Here is a 24,357-nt window from a genome sequence, read left to right as displayed (position 1 = left end):
AACAATATAATAGTTAAATTAACCAAAGATAGTTTACTTAATATTATATCTTTTTATAATTTATTATTATAAATAGATATTATTATAAATCAAATCAGACCTCATACATTTTCTTTGGGACAGCTATTTAAATTTAAAAAAATCTAACTTCAATCAATTTAATAATATTTTTAATAAACCGTTGTACAAAATTTTTTTTTGAATAGCGATTATTTAATATTTGTCTGAAACTTCAAATGACTATTATATAACAATGACTCGAACCTGAAAACCCTGTCTATACTTTTTTAAATTTTTAATGTCAGTAAACTTTGAATCTGAATGACAATCCAATTAAAACGAAAGCCACACAATAAACACGTCTATTCACGTAACGTTGACATAACCGACATGTGGCATGTGTTGTAGTAGCCATTGTAAACACCGTTTCTCGTAAACAATTCATCAGACGTCGTGTAAGAAAATATTGTTTTTTGCGTTTTCAAAACATCGATAAACTGACTATATAAACAATATAATATAGATACAGACAGTGCCTATACATACTTAGCAGAGACACCCATTATTCGTTTTAATGTGTAATACACATACATACGCGAAACTCACACATACACACACACACACACACACACATACACGCTATATTTTATATGATATTTTGTATTATACAAGTACCTACTAGCTACCTTTATTTTAATCAATCGTTACAAACTTCGAATGTGTAAAAACACAAATAGAAAAAATATCAGCAGAGAATACGTTAAATAAAATGTGCCAGCCTAGGTACTTATACATAGTTATTATAAGTAATATGTATTCAATAAACAAGTACTTAAAACTGTCTGCCGATAATGAATATAAAATCGCATATTTTTAGCACGTATTATTTTTAAATCGTTATGAGTTATGAGTTGTTATGAGTGTAATGTACCTATATAATTATTTATTTATTTGCTGAGTATCTTTATATTTTACCAAAATTCATGAGCATAAAATTATTATTTTCAAACATTTTTTTTTTTATTATTATACATCAATAAATAGCTAAAACTAATTAATTTATCTAAAATATTGTAATTTTATCATAGACATTTTATTGATAAGAATATTATAGGTAAATTAAATATTGGTCATAGTTATATCGTATATAATAAAATGTACAAATTGTCGATTTTGGAAAACTAGTAATAAAATAGTATATCATATGATTATATTATAATTACATATCTGATTATTATCTAACTACCAATTGCCATCCTAATATTAAAATAATATAATATTACCTATATCAATATTTGATTAGCCTTTATTACCAATAGCCCGATTTGTTTGAAAGCAATGATAATATAAAACAACTAAATTATAGAAATGATACTGCAGTATACGTATAACGAGGTAGGTATTCAAGCATTCCGCTTTAAAATTTATGACTCTTGGTGGATTTTTTATTCTGTTTTATTTTAACCGCACGCTATAATATGTACGTATATATTATCTTACGGTGATTCATGCACTGCTGTTATACTCTGAATATATATGTAGACGAAACACAGCATATATCGTATATGAGATATTGTAACCAACTACATTTTCCACCCCTAGATCCAAATCGAACACATAGGGAATAACGTGACTTTTCGAAAGAAAACGCATTATGGAAATGCCGAAAACATAAAAGAGTTTTTCTTTCGTGTTCTAAATGGTTATTACATCTACGAGATAAACGTTAAGAGGACGTATATTTACCGGGGTAAAATAAAAATAGAAAAACGATCCGGCCGGGGGATGGCTTGTATGGAGTGAGGAGAGGTAAGGGGGCGAGATGAGAAAAAAATAGTCACATACTGGATGAACTGACGTAGGCTGAGAAGGCGGGGGTGTCGATAAATCACCCAAAGTTTGTTTTGTTCGTGACCGCCGACGCGGCCGCACTGCGATCGGTTTTTCTATTATCATAATCGAGTTAAACTCCCGGAAACCCCGGAACCTACCCTCGCGTCACACCACCTCATCTTCATAATACTATGTACCATAATATAACCACGCGTGCTCGATCCATATGAATGAACCCAAGTGCACGGGGAACGGTCATTTGATATTACGGTCGTATTATCTATATAGACAACTTACTGTAGGGATGGCGCCCTAAAAGAGATAGCGGCTACATATATTATACACATATATAGTTGATTGTCATTGTGATGTATATATGAAGAGCATGGTTAAAGACCTGAGAGAGTAATGATGTGTCCGACATAAAGATATGACGCATTGACTTTAATAATGTAACACCATGGTCGACAACAATAAAGCAACAATCGATTTTTGGAAAAAAAAATATGAATTTAAATCATTAATATTCATGTAAATTTAAATTGAGCAACGTATATATACAGTCGTCTTATATATATATATATATATATATATACAAGTAATATAGTATAATACATAATATAAAAATATAATTTCACGTTCCGTTGAAATAAAATCACATCGTATACGTATTCTTTAATATTTACTAACATTTAATTATATAATATACTTTTAGAACACTCGAGTTATTCTTAATAAGTACTTAAAAGAACAAATCTTTATAAATTCTATAGAATTAACGAAGCCACAAACAAAATAAAAATATGACATAATTTTTATTTGTCGAAAACATTGTTTTCAAATAATACATAATTGGTTAAGTCTACGTTATTCAGACCGTTGGCGTTTTAATTAACTAGAGTTAATTGCACAACAGTCACTTGTAAAAAAAATAAATATAGTTTTTTAAACATTTCGAATGGAATGTAATGGCACGTGTCCTATATAGTAATAAAAACTGCTAATTATTTCTTCAGTGACCGTATAAACAATATTAAAGACGGTTATGTAGTAATTATTTCGTTCCGACCGAAATACACGTAGTGACGATAATATTAAAATAAATGTATTACTATACTAAATTTTTGTAACGATATATATATATGATAAATGATAAGTAAAAAAATGTTTTATTTAATATAATATATTCTGTGATATAATAGCTAATATAGGTATAATAGTAAGTCATGACGCATGGTCGAGATTTTTTTTAGATGCCACTATAGATTTGAACAACGTATTAGTCGGATATAGATGAGTACTTCATGCTTAAATGTGTGTAGGTATAAGTTATGAGTTTTTATTTAAGGATTTGGTATACAGATCACAGGAATGTGTTGAAAAATCTGGGAGCGAGATAGGTCAACAATGTACTACTGTTTGGATTAGGAATGAAAAATAATCTACATCGCGTGTGTAAGAAATCAGTGCTGCTACAAGCCACTACACCTCGATGCTAAATTTGATAGGTTTTTATTAATGAAGTATTTTTAACATTGCACAATACGTCTCAAGTATTTTTTTCACTGTTCTCCAAAGTTTACGAGTTCTTAGACTCTCAGTCACAGTCCTCTCCCCACTCACTACCACAATCAAAAACCGTGCAAAATTATTCATTTAACTAAACTGCATTGGCCATTGCGACGTGAAATCATAATCGGAAGTGACCAGACTTCGGGGGTGAAAACTGTTATCTTTTTTCGTGGTGTCATGTCACCACTCCCCTAAAATATACAACTGTGGTAGTAAAAATAACCGCAAAGTCATAAACCGAAAGCGAGACGATTAATTTCGTCGACACGACACTGTTATACATATAAAGACATGACGACAACAATACGATACACACGCACACACAACACGTCTCACCGTAAGAGTATACACATATATTATGTGTAAAATATACTTATATAGATTATTATTATTATTATTACGACGTAACACTACCAGTGGTGCGCACAATGACGACAAAGTGCGTTTCGGCTAGCTTATCTAAACGCATTCCGCTACATTGGGCACGACACGCGCCCATCTACGTCAAACCACCCCTTCACGTGCACGTCGCTGCGGTACGCCACTGCCGCCGTTTTCTTCATTCGCTACTCATGTCCCCCAGTCTATATAGTGACACGAATGAAAAATTCGACTCGATTACCCTTTTACAAACACACACACACACACACTCATATAGAAGGTATTTAATTAAAAGCCCCTCGAGTTAAACGCGCTTTCTCTCTCTCTCTCTCTCTCGTACACGCGACTGATATTATTATATTATTATTATACACAAAAACGACGTAATAAATTTTAATAATTACCACGGCGTGGGATGACGGAGTTGGCGCGCGGTGTTGCCTCCGTAATAATTACCGCTTGCCGGATTTTCGCGGTCTATAGGGCTGTTGTTTTTGTTGTCATTATTATGATTATTATTTTGCTTTATTTTTTTTTCGTTTCTGTTTGTGAGAGGAGACGCATCGTGTAGTATGATGGTGGGAGATTCCACCACGCGGCTTTACGCTCAAAAAAAATTCATCAGAGATAACGATGACATATACATACCGTTTATACACATAATATCACTATCGTTATGTATAGTACTAAATAATAATTCAAATACACGTGTGCTATACTGTTAACTTTAACCACGATAATGGTTTATTCAATAATATTGTTATAGCGACCCGTTAAGTCAATCAGATTAGCTTTTATACGCCAATCCGAAACAATGTGCTGGAGGGTATATATCATATTCATATAATATTATATTATATATTATGTATATATGTTTGTATATGTGTATGTGTATAGTTGTATATTATGTAGAGGGGTGCCCAATAACGTTCATCTGACGAGTCAGATTTCAAAATTTTGATAAATATCTAATCGTGACCTCATTATAAACATATATATATATTATTTGTAGACGTAGTAAACTTGCTTGATAAAATGTATACTTTTGTAATGTTTTAATCCCGTTCAACATAGGTACGCAATTAACGGGACTAAGCTTGTTGAATTGTCTATACCAATTAGTATGTAAACTTTAAAACCTATGTATATAGTATTGCCTTCTTATTAAACGTCATAAAACTAATAAATGTTTATTTATATTTTGATAAAATAACATAAGGACTTTTCCCCAAAACTTATTATTTCATTAACTAAAAAAACATTAAAATATCCATAAAAATTACAATTAGTAAAGGGTATTTCTTAAAAAATAAATAAAAGTATTAAGAAAAGTATAGGTAAGTACTTGTTAATATTTAAAACTAAATAAAAACATTTTAAGACCAAAAGTATACATTTTTTATTTCAACTCAACCTGTAACATTCAATTTAAAAATGATATAATACCTTATTTGAAATACCATAATATAGTGATTTCTCTTTATTTATTATAACCTAATTTTATATAAAGAAAAAATTGATTTTAATTTCCTAGTATTAACATTTTAAACATTATTTACAGTGGTAATTTAATTATAATCTAATTGTTTAAATATTCTATGTAAACCCATTCCCAGTTTAAATTACCATAGGTAAATTTGTTATCAGTGTATATTCACATTTATCTGAAAGAGACTCGAAAACTATATACAAAACAGTAATAATTATTGATGAAATGAATACTATTATGTACTTTATAATCTTGTTAATTTCCTTTTTGAAACGCCTTCCTAACAGATGCGAAAGAGATAACTTTGCATTAAACATAAAACAAAACAGTATTATCTCAGAAACTATTTAAGTTATTTTAGGGACTTAATAATTTCTGATTTTTAAGCATAACAATTTTCGTATGGAAATAAAAAATTAAATTGAATTCTTCGAAAAAGCGGCCTAAAAATAAACATTTTACTAACATTTTTAAACAATTATATTAAAAAAGGTGTATTTAAAGAAAAATCAAATACAAAAATGAAAAGTTTGTTAATTTAATGATAAATTATATCGGTATTGTGTATCGAATTTTAATTAAGTAATTTATACAAATATAAAAAAAAAAAAACAAATATTAATTTTGTTTTAAAAACTATGTTTAACTATATTTGCATAACTATTACAAAATGTAAACAGTGATTCTCCAAGCATTCTTAGCTTATTTTTCATTTAATAATTAATTAATTTAAATTCTAATTTTTGGAAACCATTTTATTCGAAGTCTGGTTAATTAATGTAACCATTTTTATGAATTATTCCACAATAATACAAACTTTTATTTTTTTCAAATAAGAACCCCTCTTTTAGGGTAACGTAATCGATAATTTTTTTTAATAAGTTAATATAACTAATTCAAAATTTGATTGAGTAATTTTCAAGTTATTAAAATGTTTATCTTAAAGATTCTATAGATTAGAAATTATAAAATATATTGATATATTAATATTTATTATTAAAAATTTCAATATCATCATAGCTCCTGCAATGCCATCCAAGCCCGAAATCATAGACCTATAATTACCTAGCTATTAATTTTATTTTTATTTTGATGCATCAACATTTTCAAAAAAAAAAATATACAGAAGTTTGTAGCTTCACAATACATTCCTTAAATAGTACAAACATTTTCAAAAAGTTTAAAATATGGTCTTAAAATATATTTCAAAAACTCAAAAATTCAAATTTTGAATAACTGTATTATCGAAGAAAAATAAGGTGAGCACTAAGCATACTTGGTGAATAGACCTGTATAATGCTGTAATTTATAATATAATATGTAGTGGATTAAATGTCGGTTTCTTGTTAACCTTTTACAACTTTTTAAGAGTAGTTCCCGCTCGAACGGTGCATAACTTCTATTGCAACGAATAAATACTAAAATATACGAATTATAAAATCCTACTCCTACTGCAAATGGTACACATGTAAACTTTAACAGTTGATGTGGTCAACAATAATATATCCAACTCATGGTGAACGATTACGGCTGAAAAGAATAATTTAAACATTTGGAATCGCCAATCGGACAGATATCACTTGTCTTTATCAGTGATCAATTACAAAAGCGTAAAACTAGCTTTATTCTTCATAGGCGTAATTTTATTAACATAAATCCATTTTTAATATTATATCACTTTTTTCTAAGTTTTACAAAATATTTTGATAATTGTATTGCACGTGGTTTTTTATGGACGTTTATATTCTAGTTGATTAAGTTATTCAAGTGCTTTAGACATTTTATTTAATTAACTCCAAGTTTTAAAAATCGCGCGGTTTTGGTGATAATATTTTGTATGATTTTATACGGTAAAAAGTTGATTTTGAACAGAATCCTTAGGTTACTGCTCAACACGCTAGGTCTATGTTTAATATAACGCCATTTACACACAAACATAATATAATACATTTTATATTTCATTAAATAATTCTCAGTAGAATCTAACAAGTCTTTGTTCTCTCTTCACCACCGTCCATCTTTATCATCGCTATCACACGATGTAATATATATATATATATATATATATATATATATATATATATATATATTATACTTGTATTAATTATAAGGTATATTATTATGCCATGGCTAAAATACGTATCATTCCGTTGCTCGAAAATGTATATGTTCCGTGGTGGAACCGGATCCTTCACCCGACCCGTCAGCTACCGCTCTAACAGCCAACCTCTGCTGGCCCTTCTCCTCTTCTATACAGCTTTACCGATCTCCAAGTAACGTTTTAATTATTCACAACGGTGACGTAATAAATCGCGTGCGGCTGTTGCTTAATCGGTTGTTGCGGTGTCCCAAAAACGGACGACGGCCGTTTGCGACGGACAGTTCACTAACTCATCCCGGCTGCGCTTACTCAATTATGTTGTCGCTGACCGTTGCCCGACTATCCACTTCCTCTCAACCCCTTAACCCAGAACTGACTTTGGCCTAATGCTATGTATTATATATCGTGGTTTAGAGTACAAGTAATAGCAGTAGATGTGGGTGGAGGTGTTAGATGGTCGAAACTCGTCGTGCGGGGTAAGCCGATGAGTGTATCACGTAATAATATGTAGATATATTTATCTAACCTATGCAATATTAACCCATAAATACGAACAGCACATGTACCCATATTATTACGATAACAGACAAGCTGTTAGATTATTATTATTTGATGATGCGGTAGTTGTGATGTATGACTATAATATGACAGTCGTCTGGTCGGTATGATAATAAATGTCTAATTGAGTTTATATTGAGACACATAATAATATATATTTTTATAGGTAAATTTTATTTTTAAAAAATTTAGTATGCATTTTGATTTTTTTTTTTTAGTACACGAATGGTTTATATAAAAAATGATATTATTACATTTATATAATGAAATAATATATACAATTAATATAATTAATACCTACTATGTTAGTGTATTACCTATACATATTGTATATTTATTTATGTACCTATATTAAACTAACAAAAAACAACGTCTAGCCGTTTTAATATTTATATTTCAATTTTTCCGAATAAAATATAATTTGAAATCCTTTGTGAAACCATTTAATTATACTTTTTTTCCGAATGAATAGACTGAATAAAACAATAATTATAATTGCCGTTATAGACTTTAATTAATCGGATATGTCACAACCAACCGTTGATGTACTATATATATTCAAAATAATATTGTAGAATATGTCAATGCAACCGACAGTTCAAAAATTAATTATTAATATTGTACAAAAATTACCAACGACGGCGCTACAATAAAATAATACGGTTTAATAAATGGTTATCAAAGCTATCCCGAATGTTTTAATTACATCACGAGTGGATGATATTATGATATTATTTCCAATGCAAATTGAAAACACTGTTAACGTCTCTATGAACAAATTTAATTATAATATATCCATAGTTGACATTTTGTGATGAATAGGGAGAATTTAACACATACATCGATAACATAATATTGTAGTTACAAACATATTTATAATATTATATCTAAATTATAATATTATTTTTTCCATCTGAGAAAAATAATAAATATCTAAGAATACCCTTGTGTATACAATTAAACAAGAGAAAAAACAATTTGATATATTTCTAGAAAATAATTTAGTTTGATACATATGAATTATATAATTACAATATATAATACAAATTAAAATACAATTGGCAATACCAATGTTAATTATCAAACGCTAGAAACGCAATGTATACTATTATATTAAAAAAAGTTTTTAAAAAACTAACCGTTTTCAATTTACTCTATTATATAAAAACATAATTGTAACGACATTCGTATACTAAACTTGTTAAGTTCAAAAATATTTAAGATGTAACTCGTATGGGTGACTTTTATGAAATATGACTAATACAATTTCCTAGAAAGGAGTTTACCAAACTATATGGTATTATTTTATAATACCAAAATGTCTGCTGATAATAATTAATATTATTGTGACCACAAAACAAAGATTATAAAGGTACTACCATCGATCCATGTTTTTGAATTTCTGATGTATTATATCATACGATTCATACGACAACACCTATAAAACTTGATCATAGTTTGAATTCAACAACAACGGCCTACGGATTACAACAGCTACAATAATATACAACTAAAAATAAACTCTATTATATTATAATAATAGCAAAAAATTACAATCATAGAACTACAAACATTTCTTTAGACTGTGGTATAGATATTTATGGAACCAATGCCCATCCTATAATCACAAGTAGGACAATTATGCAATAATTATACAAAAAATAAAAAATGCAAATAATGATTTTAAAAAAAATGCGAAAAATTATATAATAATGAAGACAGAAAAGGGATACACTCGCTCTGCTTGTGTTTTATCCATAAAAAATTCCATCGAAATTCCCAATCGCCTACACCTTTGATTCAAGAAAACGTTTTAGATTCGAGTAATTTAAAATATATGCTTAATTAGGTAGAGTTTAAATTTAAATTAATTAATAAATTATAAATATTAAAAATTATTATAAATTAATATGAATCTATCTATATTCTCTAAGACCGGTTTTTTTTTTTAATATTCCTTTAATTTATCAATTAAATATTATCCTATCATCTTAAAAAAATATAACTATAGTATTTTCTATAAGTTTTGTACTTTATATTTTGAGGGAAGCGATGAATGTATTGATTTTAAAATGTATATGTTATTTTTTGTTTACGTTACGTATACATAATAATTAGTTTTTTCAACTTTGAGGATAATATTGAATAAATAAAATTATGTAGTTTGTACTTTGAATAGTTCAAAATAAAAATGTGAATTTTTTTAAAAATAATTTAAGAAAAACAAAAATTTTTACACAAATCCAGTTTTTGACAAAATCAATTTTGTTTTTTGCTGTTTTTTAAAAACAAACAACTGTAAATACTAAAAATGTTCTTCAAGTGTTTATACGATCATTTTCTATACACGAAATAATTTAAAAAATATTTTGATTCTTTTTAAGCTGCTACGAATTTAATCACTTGTATAGATTATTATAGACATTTAAATTTTAACAATTTTTTTTTATAAATGTTGATAAAAGATTATTTTCTTTGTAAAAATACTTGAACATTTAATACAATATCTGTCATAAGTTTTTCTTAAAGATATATACAAATATTTAAAATACAAATAATCAATTTATTTTGATAACCATATTATGAAATTACTGACAACATTTGTCAAAATCTCAAAAAATTGCAAATTGTTTTTTAGTTGAAAATGTATAAATTGTGCAATTTTTATAAGTAAAGCTTGAATATTTAATACAAGGTTTCTCATTAGTAATTTATACTAAAACCAATAAATTTAAAAATATATAAACATTATGTATTTAAAGTAAAGCATAAATGCATAATATCTACATATCATTGCGTACAAATTATATTTTTTAATCTATTAATTAATTATATTTATATTGTTTATACGTATTAAATTTCGTTGTAGAATCAGTAAATTAAATTAAATGGTTAATTTACATAAAGTATATTATCTACATTAACATTTGAGTATATGTAATTTTTACATTTAGTTATATTAATATTTTATTACATATTGGCCAATTTGCGTTTAAATTTTTAAAATATAGAATTTTCATATGATGAATCAATTGAGTTTTTTTTTAAATTTCAAATGTTGGTAGGTTATAGAACTAAAACACGATATTATATTGAAGAAAAATGTTTGATGGGAGAGATTAAAATATCGAAATGTATTAAAATAACTTCCACCAATATAACCATTAAATAAATAATAAGACTCTGTTATCCAATTTTGTTGAACTGTTTATTGTATAAACAACGCATAACCACGTTTATTGTAGTACATCTACGGTTGAGGGTGATGAGACACGAGAGATTTTTGTCGATCGTAACGACGAGGTATATATTATTTATTACAATCGTCTGCCGCGGTGCTTGCGATCCAGCTTGATCGTTCCCCAGGGCGCGTTTACCAGCGCGTCGGCCATATACCTACGTAGAACTGCGTAACGGTCTAATGACAGAAGACGGTCGCGCGCGTATACTATAACCTATGTACCTACGGCTACGACGGAAATGGCGAAGTAACAACAGGCCCTGAAGGCAATAGCAGAAGACCGAATTTCCGGTGCGTAGTTTTTAAAAACTTTACTCGATTATACTAAGAAGAAACCATCGCCGTTATACCTATGTCCCTTTTAATATAACGTCGTGCACTACACCACTTTATTTAGCAACACATAGAATTGTCAATTGTATATATATATATAATGACTAAACTAATAGCTGCTTTCGGAAATAATAGCTATTTCATTCAATAATTACGATGTTATCTCTCTATCTGTAGATACTAGATATTACTTATTGTAAAATATATGGAATATTTCTGACACCACTGTATAAAGAAATGTAAAACAGAAAAAAAAAGCTAGGAAAAATGATGGCCTAACGCTGTTTTCCTTACGTTGGTTACTTCATATATATATAAACAAGTCTCAACCACAACAAAAGGTTTCGGTTTCCATCTTTTTTTCACTTTTTTTTTAACGTTCTTTACTTAGCGACGGACGTGACCAACCGTTCAAGACAAACGACCGTTTTTTCACCCTACACCACCTTCACACAAGTAGTTTTCAGTATTTTTTGGGGGGTTAAATTCCCGCAATCTTGGCTCGTTGAGTTAATTCACCAAAGAAATCTAATTACCTGTTAAAGTCGCAGTCTATGTTTTTCCCCTCCAAAGCGCTGTTTCGTTTATTATAATATAATTTTGTATTTTTTTAACGAGTAAACAACGGCATATTTTTCTTTTTTATTATTTATTTTACCAAATAATTACGTAATAACTTGGAAAAGAGCATTATTACAGAAACAAAAAAGTGTATGTATATAATAATATAGTTCACAAATAAAGTAAACATTTTTTTTTTTTATAGTATTGTTTTAACAACAGATTGTAAAAATTAAACGAACAACTTTTTTTAATTAATCTTTCAGGCTTAATAATAACCACTCTACACTGAAGTTAAATTAGAAATATTTTTCTCAAAACACTTTTTTTAACCCTCTGAATCTATATCATACAATTTATTTTCAAGTTTTTTTTATACATTTTATAAAAGTTCTGATAAATTATTGTGGCACCGTTTAAAACTATTTATGAAGACATCTTTGAAATTTTGTCTTAAATTTGTGTTGCCTTTAGACAATACGATATTTTTATTATTTTTTTTTTTAAATAGCTAAACATAATACTTTTATTATACTATCGCATATTGCTGCTTCATTCAAATGAAGTAGATTCATATAAATTCATAATAATATATTTGCATACGTTAAGGACAAAAATCGTATACCAACCTATAGTGTAAGGCGTGGGTTACAGACATTATTTGTGTTCTATATAATGCCAAGAATTCTGAATTCAAACTCTACCGTGACTTAGCCTCAGTGGCAACAGGGGTTGGTTGGCTGTCACTCGCCTGCCTTCGTTGCAGAGACACGCGGTGTGCCGCTCGATTATATAGGGGGTGAAGTGAAGGGTTCTGTTGCTGCATGATTCTGAACGATGAATTTCGGAATTTATACTCTCTGATGTAATAATGCTTTTGAACACGGTCAAGTAAATCCCGAACACATAACTTTGTTGTTTAGCAATCTCTCCGTGGGAGAAACCCCGGGGGACACGGCGCAAAACTTCATACACATACACACACGCTCACACACATAATTAAACTAACGTAAATACACGTGATAAGGATTGTTGCTATTAGTGGTAGTCGCCGGCGACAATGTCTTTAGAGAAATTCGCATTTCTAACCCCCTCAGGGTGTTCGTCGTTCGGATTAATTTTCTCGGACCGGCAGCAAACGATGGCTCGCGGCCGAGGTAATGTTTGAACTCAAAATACGTTTATATCACCGTATTGCTGTATTGAGAAAATGAATGAGTGAAGAGTTATTAATAATATAACTATAGAGAGTATTACTTGTTATAGTTGTTACATATGATATCGCATGGAATTTATTTTGACGTACCGAACGAAGACCAATTATAATATATTATTATTTTCACAATGTTGAGACGATGAGTCATGGATTTTTATATTCCTTGACGAGAATAATTATGATACGAACCCTCTTACTAATAATAAAATAAATCGAATTATCGTGTACCTATTATAATTATGTTATAGTGTTATACTTAATAATGTATAGATAGTGATAGTGTGATACCATTTCCCAAAGTCACACTTGGATTTTACAAATCTGCATAACAAAATAAACACATTCTATACAATTTCATGTGAATACAAAAATTACTGAATAATGATAAAAAATGTGGTATATGAAACTGCCTGTTCCTACAATAAGTCCGCAAATAATTGAAATGTCTGATATGTATCTTACTTTGACAATCAGCGTGGGGCGTATACCCCTTTGAAAAACGGGAAACACGTTATGCAATTGTACACAATTTATCGAAACGGAGGTGATGACGATGTTCTGTTAAGTAGACGTCATAAAACCGTAACGCCGGAATTTCATCGCACTACACGCCAAGAGTTGATATTTATTAATATTTTAAATAATAATACAAATATTGAATGGCGACGAGGAAAAGTTCATGTGGATGTCACTTTGCTTAGACTGAACGACGTAAAATACTGAAAATAGTGTGTTTGCCTAATTCACATGTACGTGGTAATTGGTATTCTAGTGCCTGTATAATATTATAATATGATACAGGTGGCCAACTGCGATCTTAGAACTTCACTGGAATTCTTTGTTAAATGCGTTCATAAAGTTGCCGCCTAAACTGGTATAGTCCATTAAGCGACAATGTTTTTTTGTGTGTGTGCAATTGGTATAAATTATTAATAGATAATTAATTTACTATAATGTGTTCATTTACCAACAAATTGCAGATCTATAAGATTGCCTCTACTACTATAGCCCTATAGCTAGGTAACGTGTGTATATTGTATATGCATAAAATTGACTGACGGAAAATTCTTCGGTTATCAGTTCACAATATTGTAGATTGTTGCGCACAATAAAGAGAATAGACGGCCGACTATATTTATATTAGAAAATACAAATGTATTGAAATCTTCCTATGTGCGTGTCAGAAAAGTTCACAACATAACGGACATATTTACTTTAATACGATTCTATTTCACTGTTTTTTGTGAGACGATATAATATTTTATAATAATAAATGCAGAATGTGTAGACTCAGTTTACTTTCTCTAACTAATTATACTAAAGTATGTGGATTATTGTGAATGGTACTAAAAAAGTATAATATTCATTATAAATAAGCGATTATTCTATAACGTGTATAGCTCTTCATAACAATGAAAATGCATTATACAATAACTAATAACAAACATTGAGTATATTAATTAAGACTTTAAGAGGTTATATACTTATATATATATACATAGCTATGTAAAGTTGATATATTGGAAATATCATCTAAATACCAAATCAGAAAACCAATAATATTATTCGTCCACACGTGTGACGCGTTACGCTAAATGTTGGCGTTAGGCCAATCAAATTTAATACGAATGCGTTCTGATATATATAATGTTCTTGTGATTACGATAATTTTTTATTCGTTTATAATCGAAAACCTAACGAAAAGTTGATGAAAACGTACACCTCGATCGAGTAGGACGCGCTTACCCGCTCTGCATATTATATTCATGCGTATATTTGCACCCTCGACGGTTGTTATGTTACGAAACCGTTGTAGCAGTGGCAAATAGTTATCAGGGATGGGACCGGCGTCATCCTCGCCGTCGACATCGTTTACAACGCTAATTAAAACATTTTTGAGCCTTTAACAACACATAACCGGCGGCGAAACGTGTATTTTCTTTGTGAGCGTACGGTATACGCAATATACTCATAAACACACGCGCACACACATATATACATATAATATTGCAGTACTCAGAGCACACTTACCTTCATCGTACCACCACTCTACCAACACTGGCTCCATACCCGGCTCCCTGTATCAAGAGAGAGAGAGATAGAGAGAGACGATGGATAACACACACTCTGTTTTGTTATTATTATTTTCCACTGGCTAAAATTCATCCCAAACACCGCTTTATCTAATAAACTAATAATTCGCTCTTGAATAATGTTATAAATTATAATATCATAATAATATATAACATATACATCGCCAACGTCGACAAACCCCTTCGTATGAGTCGTATCGTACAAAGTCTCGTCACTTTTAACGAACACGAAAAAAAAACAATATTTAACCGCGACGAAAGCGGCGGTGGCGTACAAATATATAATATACACAACACTCATATTCATATACAATATATATATATATATATATATATATAATACATTACACTTGCAAAACTACCTATCTGCATCTATATATAATTTTAATTAATTATATTCTATACGCCAACGCTAACGGCCGGATGCTCGTGTGTATAAATGTTCCTGAGTATATAATACTGATAAATAAATATAATATCACGTGTATTAACACGTAAAGATGACGGAGTGAGGGTGTGTGCTAATGAAGTGTTTTTGTTACCGTTCCAAAAACGGTGGGTGTAATTTAATTTACGTTTTTGAACTTAAGATATAGAGTGAGAGAGAGAGGAAGAGAGTTTTCAAACTAGTATATATATATATATATATATATATATATATACCATATACCATGTACCGCTATACCTATGATTATATTACGACGTTGTTCGAATGTCGTGCGCCGTCGCTCACTTTTGTGTACTTATACATTTACACCCCTTTGGCTCTGTCGAGAGAGACAATCAACCAGGGGCAATGGCTTATCTACAGTACGCTGTTCACTTTACCGTATAATCTTTTGTAAATTATGTATTATCCTTTTTGTTCAAAACCATCGTCAGTGGCTTACGTTCGAGTGCGAAAATTATACTATAAAATATCAACGTAACAACAACACTCGATTTTCTGATATTGATACGTACTGAATATATTATTATATCATAGGATGTGTGTTTTACACCGAACTTACCTATCCACCGTGTAGATATGTATTATGTATGTATATGATATACCTGTCGCCGCTATGTCATTACATTGAAAATTTTGCTTAATACTATTAAACATAACCCACATTTATTAATATCTTTATACATACCTATAATAGATACAATTATTTTTTTTTGATCTCTGAACAGTCATCTCTTCATTACCTATTATGTATATTAAAGAAACTCGCTGAGTACCAACCGAGTTCGTATGCTGGATAATCATATACGCATCTTTCAAATATAGGTGTTTCAATGTTCCATCTTCCAATGATAACAACTGAAAACCCAAACTTTTAGATTTAATTTTAAATATTGTAATCGGCAAAAATGTTTCCGATTTTGTGAAATCAACAATTCCATGTTTTTCATATATTAATACTTAACATCTTGAATCTTTTCACACCATTCTACGGTACGTCGATATTAACTTATAAGCTAAAAGTTAATAACAATAATGTATATTTAATATATTAATTATTATCCATCATGTACATTATTTTATCCCTATGAATCCATGGTATATTTTATGTAACGCCATGCATATGTTATACTGTCATATAAATTTTACACATTCGATAACGGCGTCACTGATACATTTTTTCGTTTATTTCTATCGCAATTTCATTATTTCAGCAATTTCGCGAATTCAGTGTAAAATATAATAAACATCGTGATCTAGTGCTGGTAAAGAATAAAAGTAGGTACTTTCAAAAATGTGTTTCAAATACCTATCTATAAAACTTTTGCCAACACATTTAAGTAATATTTATGTATTTATATATATATATATATATATATAATATAAAATAGTACTGATATAGTGAATATATATAGTGTACAAATGAAATGTTAATGATAGTTTAATTTAGTATCAGTTACAAGTTTAAAACAATGACAGCATTTATACCTACAATCTTATTACATCTTATTATTTTTAATTATAAATTTAAAAAATATGTTTCATTAATTTAATCATAGTATATGTATATTAATTATATTTTTTTTTTTACAACTTTTTTGACATCTATGTTTTTAAAAGGTTTTTTATAAAACATATACTATATATACATATATTAAATTGAACAAAAAAATATTAATTACTATATATAGTGTATACTCAATACTGACATATTATATATAAATACATTGCTTAAAAGAAATAATAAATTAAAACAAATTAAAATTTTTCTATGAGTTTATTTTAACCTACTTCCGCTATATACCATACTATTTATTCTAAATAAGTCGTTATTATTTGTGAGAGGCCGTATTTGCGAGGGTGCTTGAAGGTAGCATAATTTTTTACCTTTGCACTTTTTTAATTTGTTTCAGTTATTAATACATTTTTCATTCAAAAACATGTTAATTATCGTATAAATAAAAATTACAACACCGTTTGTACAAATAATTGTTAACAATCGTGTATGATAGCCAATGGTGTTTATTATATTAAAATTGTATCCTTTTAGAGTTTAGATACCTCATTAAATCGCGAAGAGACTAAGCAACCACAAAGCGTTTTTAAATTTGAACTCGGTTGATGTTTTTAACATTTATTGTTTTTCGAGTACCGTGTTATTGTATTATTATTATTATTATTATTATATTTTTTTGTATTAATTTCTATACTATTTAGTATTTATAGTGAATTGTATACTTTTAATACCTTCTTAATTATTAGACTGTTTAACCTGTTCTTTTGAAATAAAATATTATAAGTTAATAATACAATTATTTTTTTCAATGTTAATAACTTTATCTAAAAGTAAAATTAATAATTATTTCTATACAAATCAAAAATAATCAAATAATAATAATTATTATAATACAAAAGTTAATCTAGTGATATTTTTTACTTACAAACATAATTAAATATACATACCAATAAATAAAGTACATTATTTTTATTTTTATTCATGTGTGATTAACATTAATAAAATATTTTTGTATGCTTCCATAGGAGAAGTTGAACATTCCAGTACACCTATGTGTTTCTTATTAGTTGTTATATTTTTCAAAACTTTAACATTATTTAATATTTATTCCAAATATTTATCAATAATTGTCATCCATACTTATTATACTCTCAATAATAACTAATAATTCTTAATTCTATAAGATCGCAGTTTTTCATTTGGATAATACTGATAATAGTATACACAACACGTTTATTTTAAATTAAATTGAAATTTTAAATCAATATTATCATCAAAAAAATTAAATAAATAACTTCCCACCCGCCACCACGGAACCACAAAAAATATGTATTAAAATTTATTATTAAATTAATATTTAAAAATTCTTGAAGTACTTGATATTTATCTCGTACCGAAATAATTTAATTTGTAAACACAATTTTCTGCGTATTTGTTTTTGATATAATGTCACAATAATACGTATTTAAAACTTATCCTGCCAGTTTGATTTACACAAACGGTCGGTAGGTTTTAGAATTTTAGATTATATTCAAACAAATTATACACTACGACTACGATATTATTATTTATGATACAAACACAATATTAGATGTTTAAATACGCTCACTAATTATTTGTCAACCTCGTCATTAATTTTAAACTATAATATACAATAACTGTACATTTTTCAATACGAAATCGGGGTTTTTTAAATCACAGCATTATGACGAGTTTAAATTCTATTGGTATATAGTGTTTTTGGAATACGCCGTACATTATCACAGTCGAGAACTGCAGTATTGATCGGTTAAACAAGTTAAGTACATGCGATTATTTTAAGCTAATTAAAAACGTCTCCATAGCATTACGACTGCTATCATCTTTACGACCGAGGCCGTCAGATTAACAGTTTCACCTCCCCCCACTCCACTATAAACCATCACCACTTTACCACGATCACCACCCCCACAAACAACGACGATATTATTATTATTATTATTATTATACATTTATATGTAGTAGTCAGCGGCGGCGCCCATACCTCTCATCGCTCCACGGTAGTATATATATACTATTATTGGCTTGATAAATTGGTCCATAAACGCCGCTGCAGTAGCTGTAGGGATAAAACAAAAACATATACATTTCGATTTCTGTTCACGCTCGTCGTCCCCGCTATTGCAATATCTACACTTTCTGGTTACTGTCGCTTTTTCGTAACACAATATACCAAAACACTACGACTATCCGTTTAAATGTAATTAATCAAACCACGTGAATAATATATTGATATATTATACAATAATATTTTGAGGCGATAAAATCATGCAGACAGCCGCACACGTTCTTCACCGGCGTTTGATTGATTTGCTGCGACCGGAAACGCCTGACAACTATATGTGTGTGGATTTGTATACGGAAAAAAATAAACAAAATATTATAAAAGTTCACTCAATAACACGCGTCGTGGGTTAAGTGAAAAATGACCATCGGATTTCACCACATGACAACCGGCTGGTGTGCATAAATCAACGACACGCCGTATCATGCTTCGCAACGGTCCGAGAGGGGCTGTTACAAAATACACCTGTGCACCGCAAGCTTTGCAGTCGTTACCGCTCTCATGAGAGAGACCATCAGAGTTCAAAACATCCGCTACAACTCTTGCCTTTGCGGCAACTGCGGGAGAAAGCAAATCGATCACTTCGATGAAAAAAAATAGTTTTATTACATTTATGCGACGCTTAGTTATTACAATATACAGATTAATCCAGAATCCAGCTGTAGATAAACGTTTTTAGTTTAAAACCTCAGACGGACTATACATATACATATAAATGCGGAATATTATTTTATAATAAAATCACATACCAAAAATAATTTCATCAATATAAAATTTAAAAATTTGAAAATAATATCATTACTATCGATTAGATAATTACATTGGATAAATTACCAAAGTTATCACGGCGATAGCCGCTATAGAAATATTGAATATGTAATTATGTTCATTATTCTATACCCTCAAAAGACTGAACAGTATAATATAGTATATATTAGTATATGTAGTATATTCGTGTAAAAAATTTCGAAGAATATGTTATTATACTTTATTTTAAAACAGCACCAATCACATTAATAAAATAAATATTTTCTACGGGAAATTTACATACATAATGTATAAGTGCAATATATTTGGAGCGAACCAAGCTCAAAATATATATCAAATCTTCTTCAGTCGTCATTTAAAAACCATATTCCATATTTTGCGTCTATTTATTTTTAAATCTGTATCGTATTATTTATGCCGACACACCTAACCTGCACGTTTTGAGGGATTTTTGTTGTTTGTATACATTATTATGAATTTAACATTCGTAAGATGACTTGACACAAATCGCATCTATTTAAAAAATAAAAATACAACCCCCTAATTTGTCACAGTTATCGCACATCGTACTTTTCGTAATAAGAAAAATAATATGATTCCCCTTCTCCATTACTACAAAGTTGTATACATCCCCTTACAATATTTGTGCTTTGATATTCCGAACAGAGCTTTTATCTTGCCGGCAACAACAGGTCTTCCGGCTGAATACTAAATAAGGACACTTAAACGCATTAAAGTTGTCTTTCGAAAGAAATTCCATATTTTTGTCTCCCCTTCCCTTCGGGAAAAAAACGTTATTTGATATAGTTCTTAATGTTTCACGTCAAACTCGGCATACCAAATGTCTTTCGGTCTTTAAGCAAAAAAAAAAAAAAAAACAAAAAAATAGGGACGTTGGGTTTTTTTGATCCGATCGTAAAATAAAAAGAAAAGTAAAAACCACCATGCCCCACGATATATACATATAATAAAGCCTATAAAAAAAACTCTTTACGTCTAGGTTCTAAAGAATAAGAAAAAAAACTGTGTGGTGTCTGCAGCATAAACTTTATAGCGGCCACAGCCAACTGGATATATAATATTTGTTACTGCATTTTAAGCCCCGAAAACTCATAAACTGAGCCATTCGAACACGATCTTTTGTAGTATTGTCGAATATTGCGATATTGTTCATAAAACTAACCGGGAAATCTTGTATATTTGCGTAGCGGTATGTACCTGTATATTGACAGTAAACTCAGTATCGTCAAAACTATATATACTTAAGACGAAAATAATGTAGCCATAAGGCATAAACTATTCTTCTGAATGATATTTTATATTGTGGTTTCTACTTTTTAATTGTGTTTTTTTATTTATTTATTTTCAAGAGGAAGATGACAATGGACGTCAAAGCTAGTCAAGTAGCAGCCAGCACAGCTACCAAGTCAAGTGCCAATGTTGGTGCTTCGGCATCGACGGGAGGTCAAGAGTGTGCCGGATGTGGAAAACACATAACAGATAGGTATGTCATACTACGTAAACTGTAAAAAGATACAGTCATAATGTATTTTATTTATTTAGACAAAAAGAGAATATCTACTCTTTTCAGTCTTATCAGTCTTATATATTTACTATATAATATAATTACATATATAATAGTATATGATGCGATACAAAACGTCCAATTCTCAAGTATTATATATATTATATTTTTTTTTTATTTTGATAGATTTCTGTTGAAGGCACTGGATTTGTTTTGGCATGAAGATTGCTTGATGTGTGGATGCTGCGGGTGTAGGCTGGGCGAAGTAGGATCGACGCTGTACACTAAGGCGAACATGATATTGTGCAAAAAGGATTACTTCAGGTATTTAATGGCGGACACGTCGCACACCGTATGATGCTATTACTTATTGACAGGTTTTACAGGATGTTTGGCAATAAGGGCATGTGCGCGGCTTGCTTCAAGGACATACCCGCGTTCGAAATGGTTATGAGGGCCCGCAGCAACGTATATCATTTGGAGTGTTTTGCGTGCCAACAGTGCAATCACAGGTAATAAACCACAATAATACCGTTTTGTTCTGTCGTGAAATTATATTACTATTAGTACCTGTCATATTATTATTGTTGCGTGTTGTACTGTCACCGTAATTTGTCGGGGTTGCGGAAGTCCCACGAAGCGAAAAGTTTAGAATTGACCAGCCATAGTATCCCTTGCTGCAGAATTAACAGCAGTAGTGTATATTCACTGGTACGGGGTCGATCACCCTCAGGCCTCACATCTAATCCGCTGCAATTACTTATTCAAACAGCCCTAGGATACAACCTGATGGTGATCCATGATTAAACGTTCTAACCCGACCGCAAACGAATTATTCGTATTAAGCAGGCCGGACAATATTAATGTTGAAGAATTACCGTATGTTTGATGGAATCCGAGAACAAGTAGTTAATACTCGGAGTTCAGAGTTAATATCCGTAGAATAACATTCCACATATTATAAATAGATGTGATATAATGCTTGATGTTAATGATTGTATAATTCCTGGTGGTTTTGTGAATAACTTAAATTTTCGGCCATATCGATGTTTCGATACCATATCATTATCATCATCGCAGTGACGCAGTAGGTACGAGTATATTATGTATGCCGTATATAATACAATATATTATGTATTATTACACATCGCAGTTGAAACCTAAGAGAGATAAACGAGTATATTATATTATATATATTCGTGTATGTATTATAGTTTAAGCACAAACAATTTTGGTGTTTTCAAACTTTCGACGAGGACCGCGTGGCACTGAAAAAGTTTACTTTCGAATGATTTATAACAAAGGAGAAAAAATCGCTCTCTAAACGAAAAAAAAACAACAACAATTTTTAACTTCGGGAATCGCAAAATATAATAAGTATATATATATATATATCATAAATTTCGTATAAAAACTCTAAACTATGTTATATGTATATATGAACCTATATTTATGTGTACGCGATAATAGTATTAAATTGTTTGGCGTTTAAATATATTGTGCAATAGTATCATATGCCATAAAAGATTGTTAAAAATTTCAATTAATTAAATTGTTTTTTTGTTCATAATTCCCAACGTATTATAAGTTAATAATAGTTACTTATACAATATATAAAACTTTCCTATTAGAAAAATAATAAATTTGGAAAAAACTAAAAATTAATATAGCAACTTAAACGTTCAAATATATTCTATTCTATACGACGAGTGCAATAATAATAATAATAATAATAATAGGGTTATCGGAATTAGCAATTAAATATAACGTCCACGATGATACGAGCGCAGCACATGTACACATATTATTACATCGATGGTAGATATATGGCAACATGTGCGTGGCTAATTGACATGTGACACATACATAATATACAATATATATATATATATATATATATATATATATACTTTACGTCCAATATGTGAGCGCGCGTATAACAATCGCATATAACTGCGGCGACAGTGACGGCGGCAGTGGAAGTGGCAATTATGAGAAAACAATAACTCATATATATGTATATACATCACTCGCAACGATATTCCACCCCGTAACGCCTAAAGGGGTAGCTGCGCTACAATATTGTAATATTCGCATTGCCCGGCATTGTCACGGCGGAGGCGGCGGCTCTTTATTCCCTTTCACTCCAATTAATTAATACACACACACACACACACACACACCAGATGTACGCGCGGGGGTGGTTGGTCATACTACTATGCAGTGCTCGTCGTACACACACGCACGCACGCACACTGCCAGCAGATTAATTAAATTTCATCCCCAGATTCGGTAAACCCTGTGTAAACGATTCCTTTTATTCCGCCACGCGGGCATTCCATCACCGCTTCGTCCGTCTGTCCGTCCGTCCGTATATATACATCCGTCCGTACCCTCTCACCGCCACTTCGACTGTTTGCCTCTCTCGCACTACTATACACATACATTTATACACCACCTTGTCACGGCGGATATTATATTTCAAAACGACGATGCACTGCCGTAGTCGCCCCCGACCCATACCACTCGAGACTCGAACGTTGTTCTATATATTATATCATACATAAAACCCCTTCCGCTGATAAAAATCCACCGCCAACACAGTGAACACTAACAGA

At 30.1% G+C, this 24,357-nt stretch overlaps 1 protein-coding gene across 3 annotated transcripts in view; it reads left to right on the top strand.

The window, feature by feature from the left end:
• LOC113551813 (LIM domain transcription factor LMO4.2-like) overlaps positions 1–24,357 on the top strand; it is a 67,381-nt gene that overhangs the window by 28,900 nt on the left and 14,124 nt on the right. The window contains exons 2-4 of one of the 3 annotated variants that reach the window (XM_026954315.1): positions 21,585–21,718; positions 21,926–22,063; positions 22,126–22,251. In XM_026954315.1, coding sequence (XP_026810116.1) covers positions 21,591–21,718; positions 21,926–22,063; positions 22,126–22,251 — 392 coding nt within the window. In that variant the 5' untranslated portion in view covers positions 21,585–21,590. Of the gene's footprint in view, positions 1–21,584; positions 21,719–21,925; positions 22,064–22,116; positions 22,252–24,357 lie in introns of those variants that run through there. The other 2 variants (XM_026954312.1, XM_026954313.1) reach the window with 2 other exon arrangements.

Source organism: Rhopalosiphum maidis, chromosome 2 (genome assembly GCF_003676215.2).
Source record: "Rhopalosiphum maidis isolate BTI-1 chromosome 2, ASM367621v3, whole genome shotgun sequence".
NCBI classification, from domain to species: domain Eukaryota; kingdom Metazoa; phylum Arthropoda; class Insecta; order Hemiptera; family Aphididae; genus Rhopalosiphum; species Rhopalosiphum maidis.
Note: the sequence above shows the minus strand (reverse complement) of the source record. Positions and strands in the feature narration are given on the sequence as shown.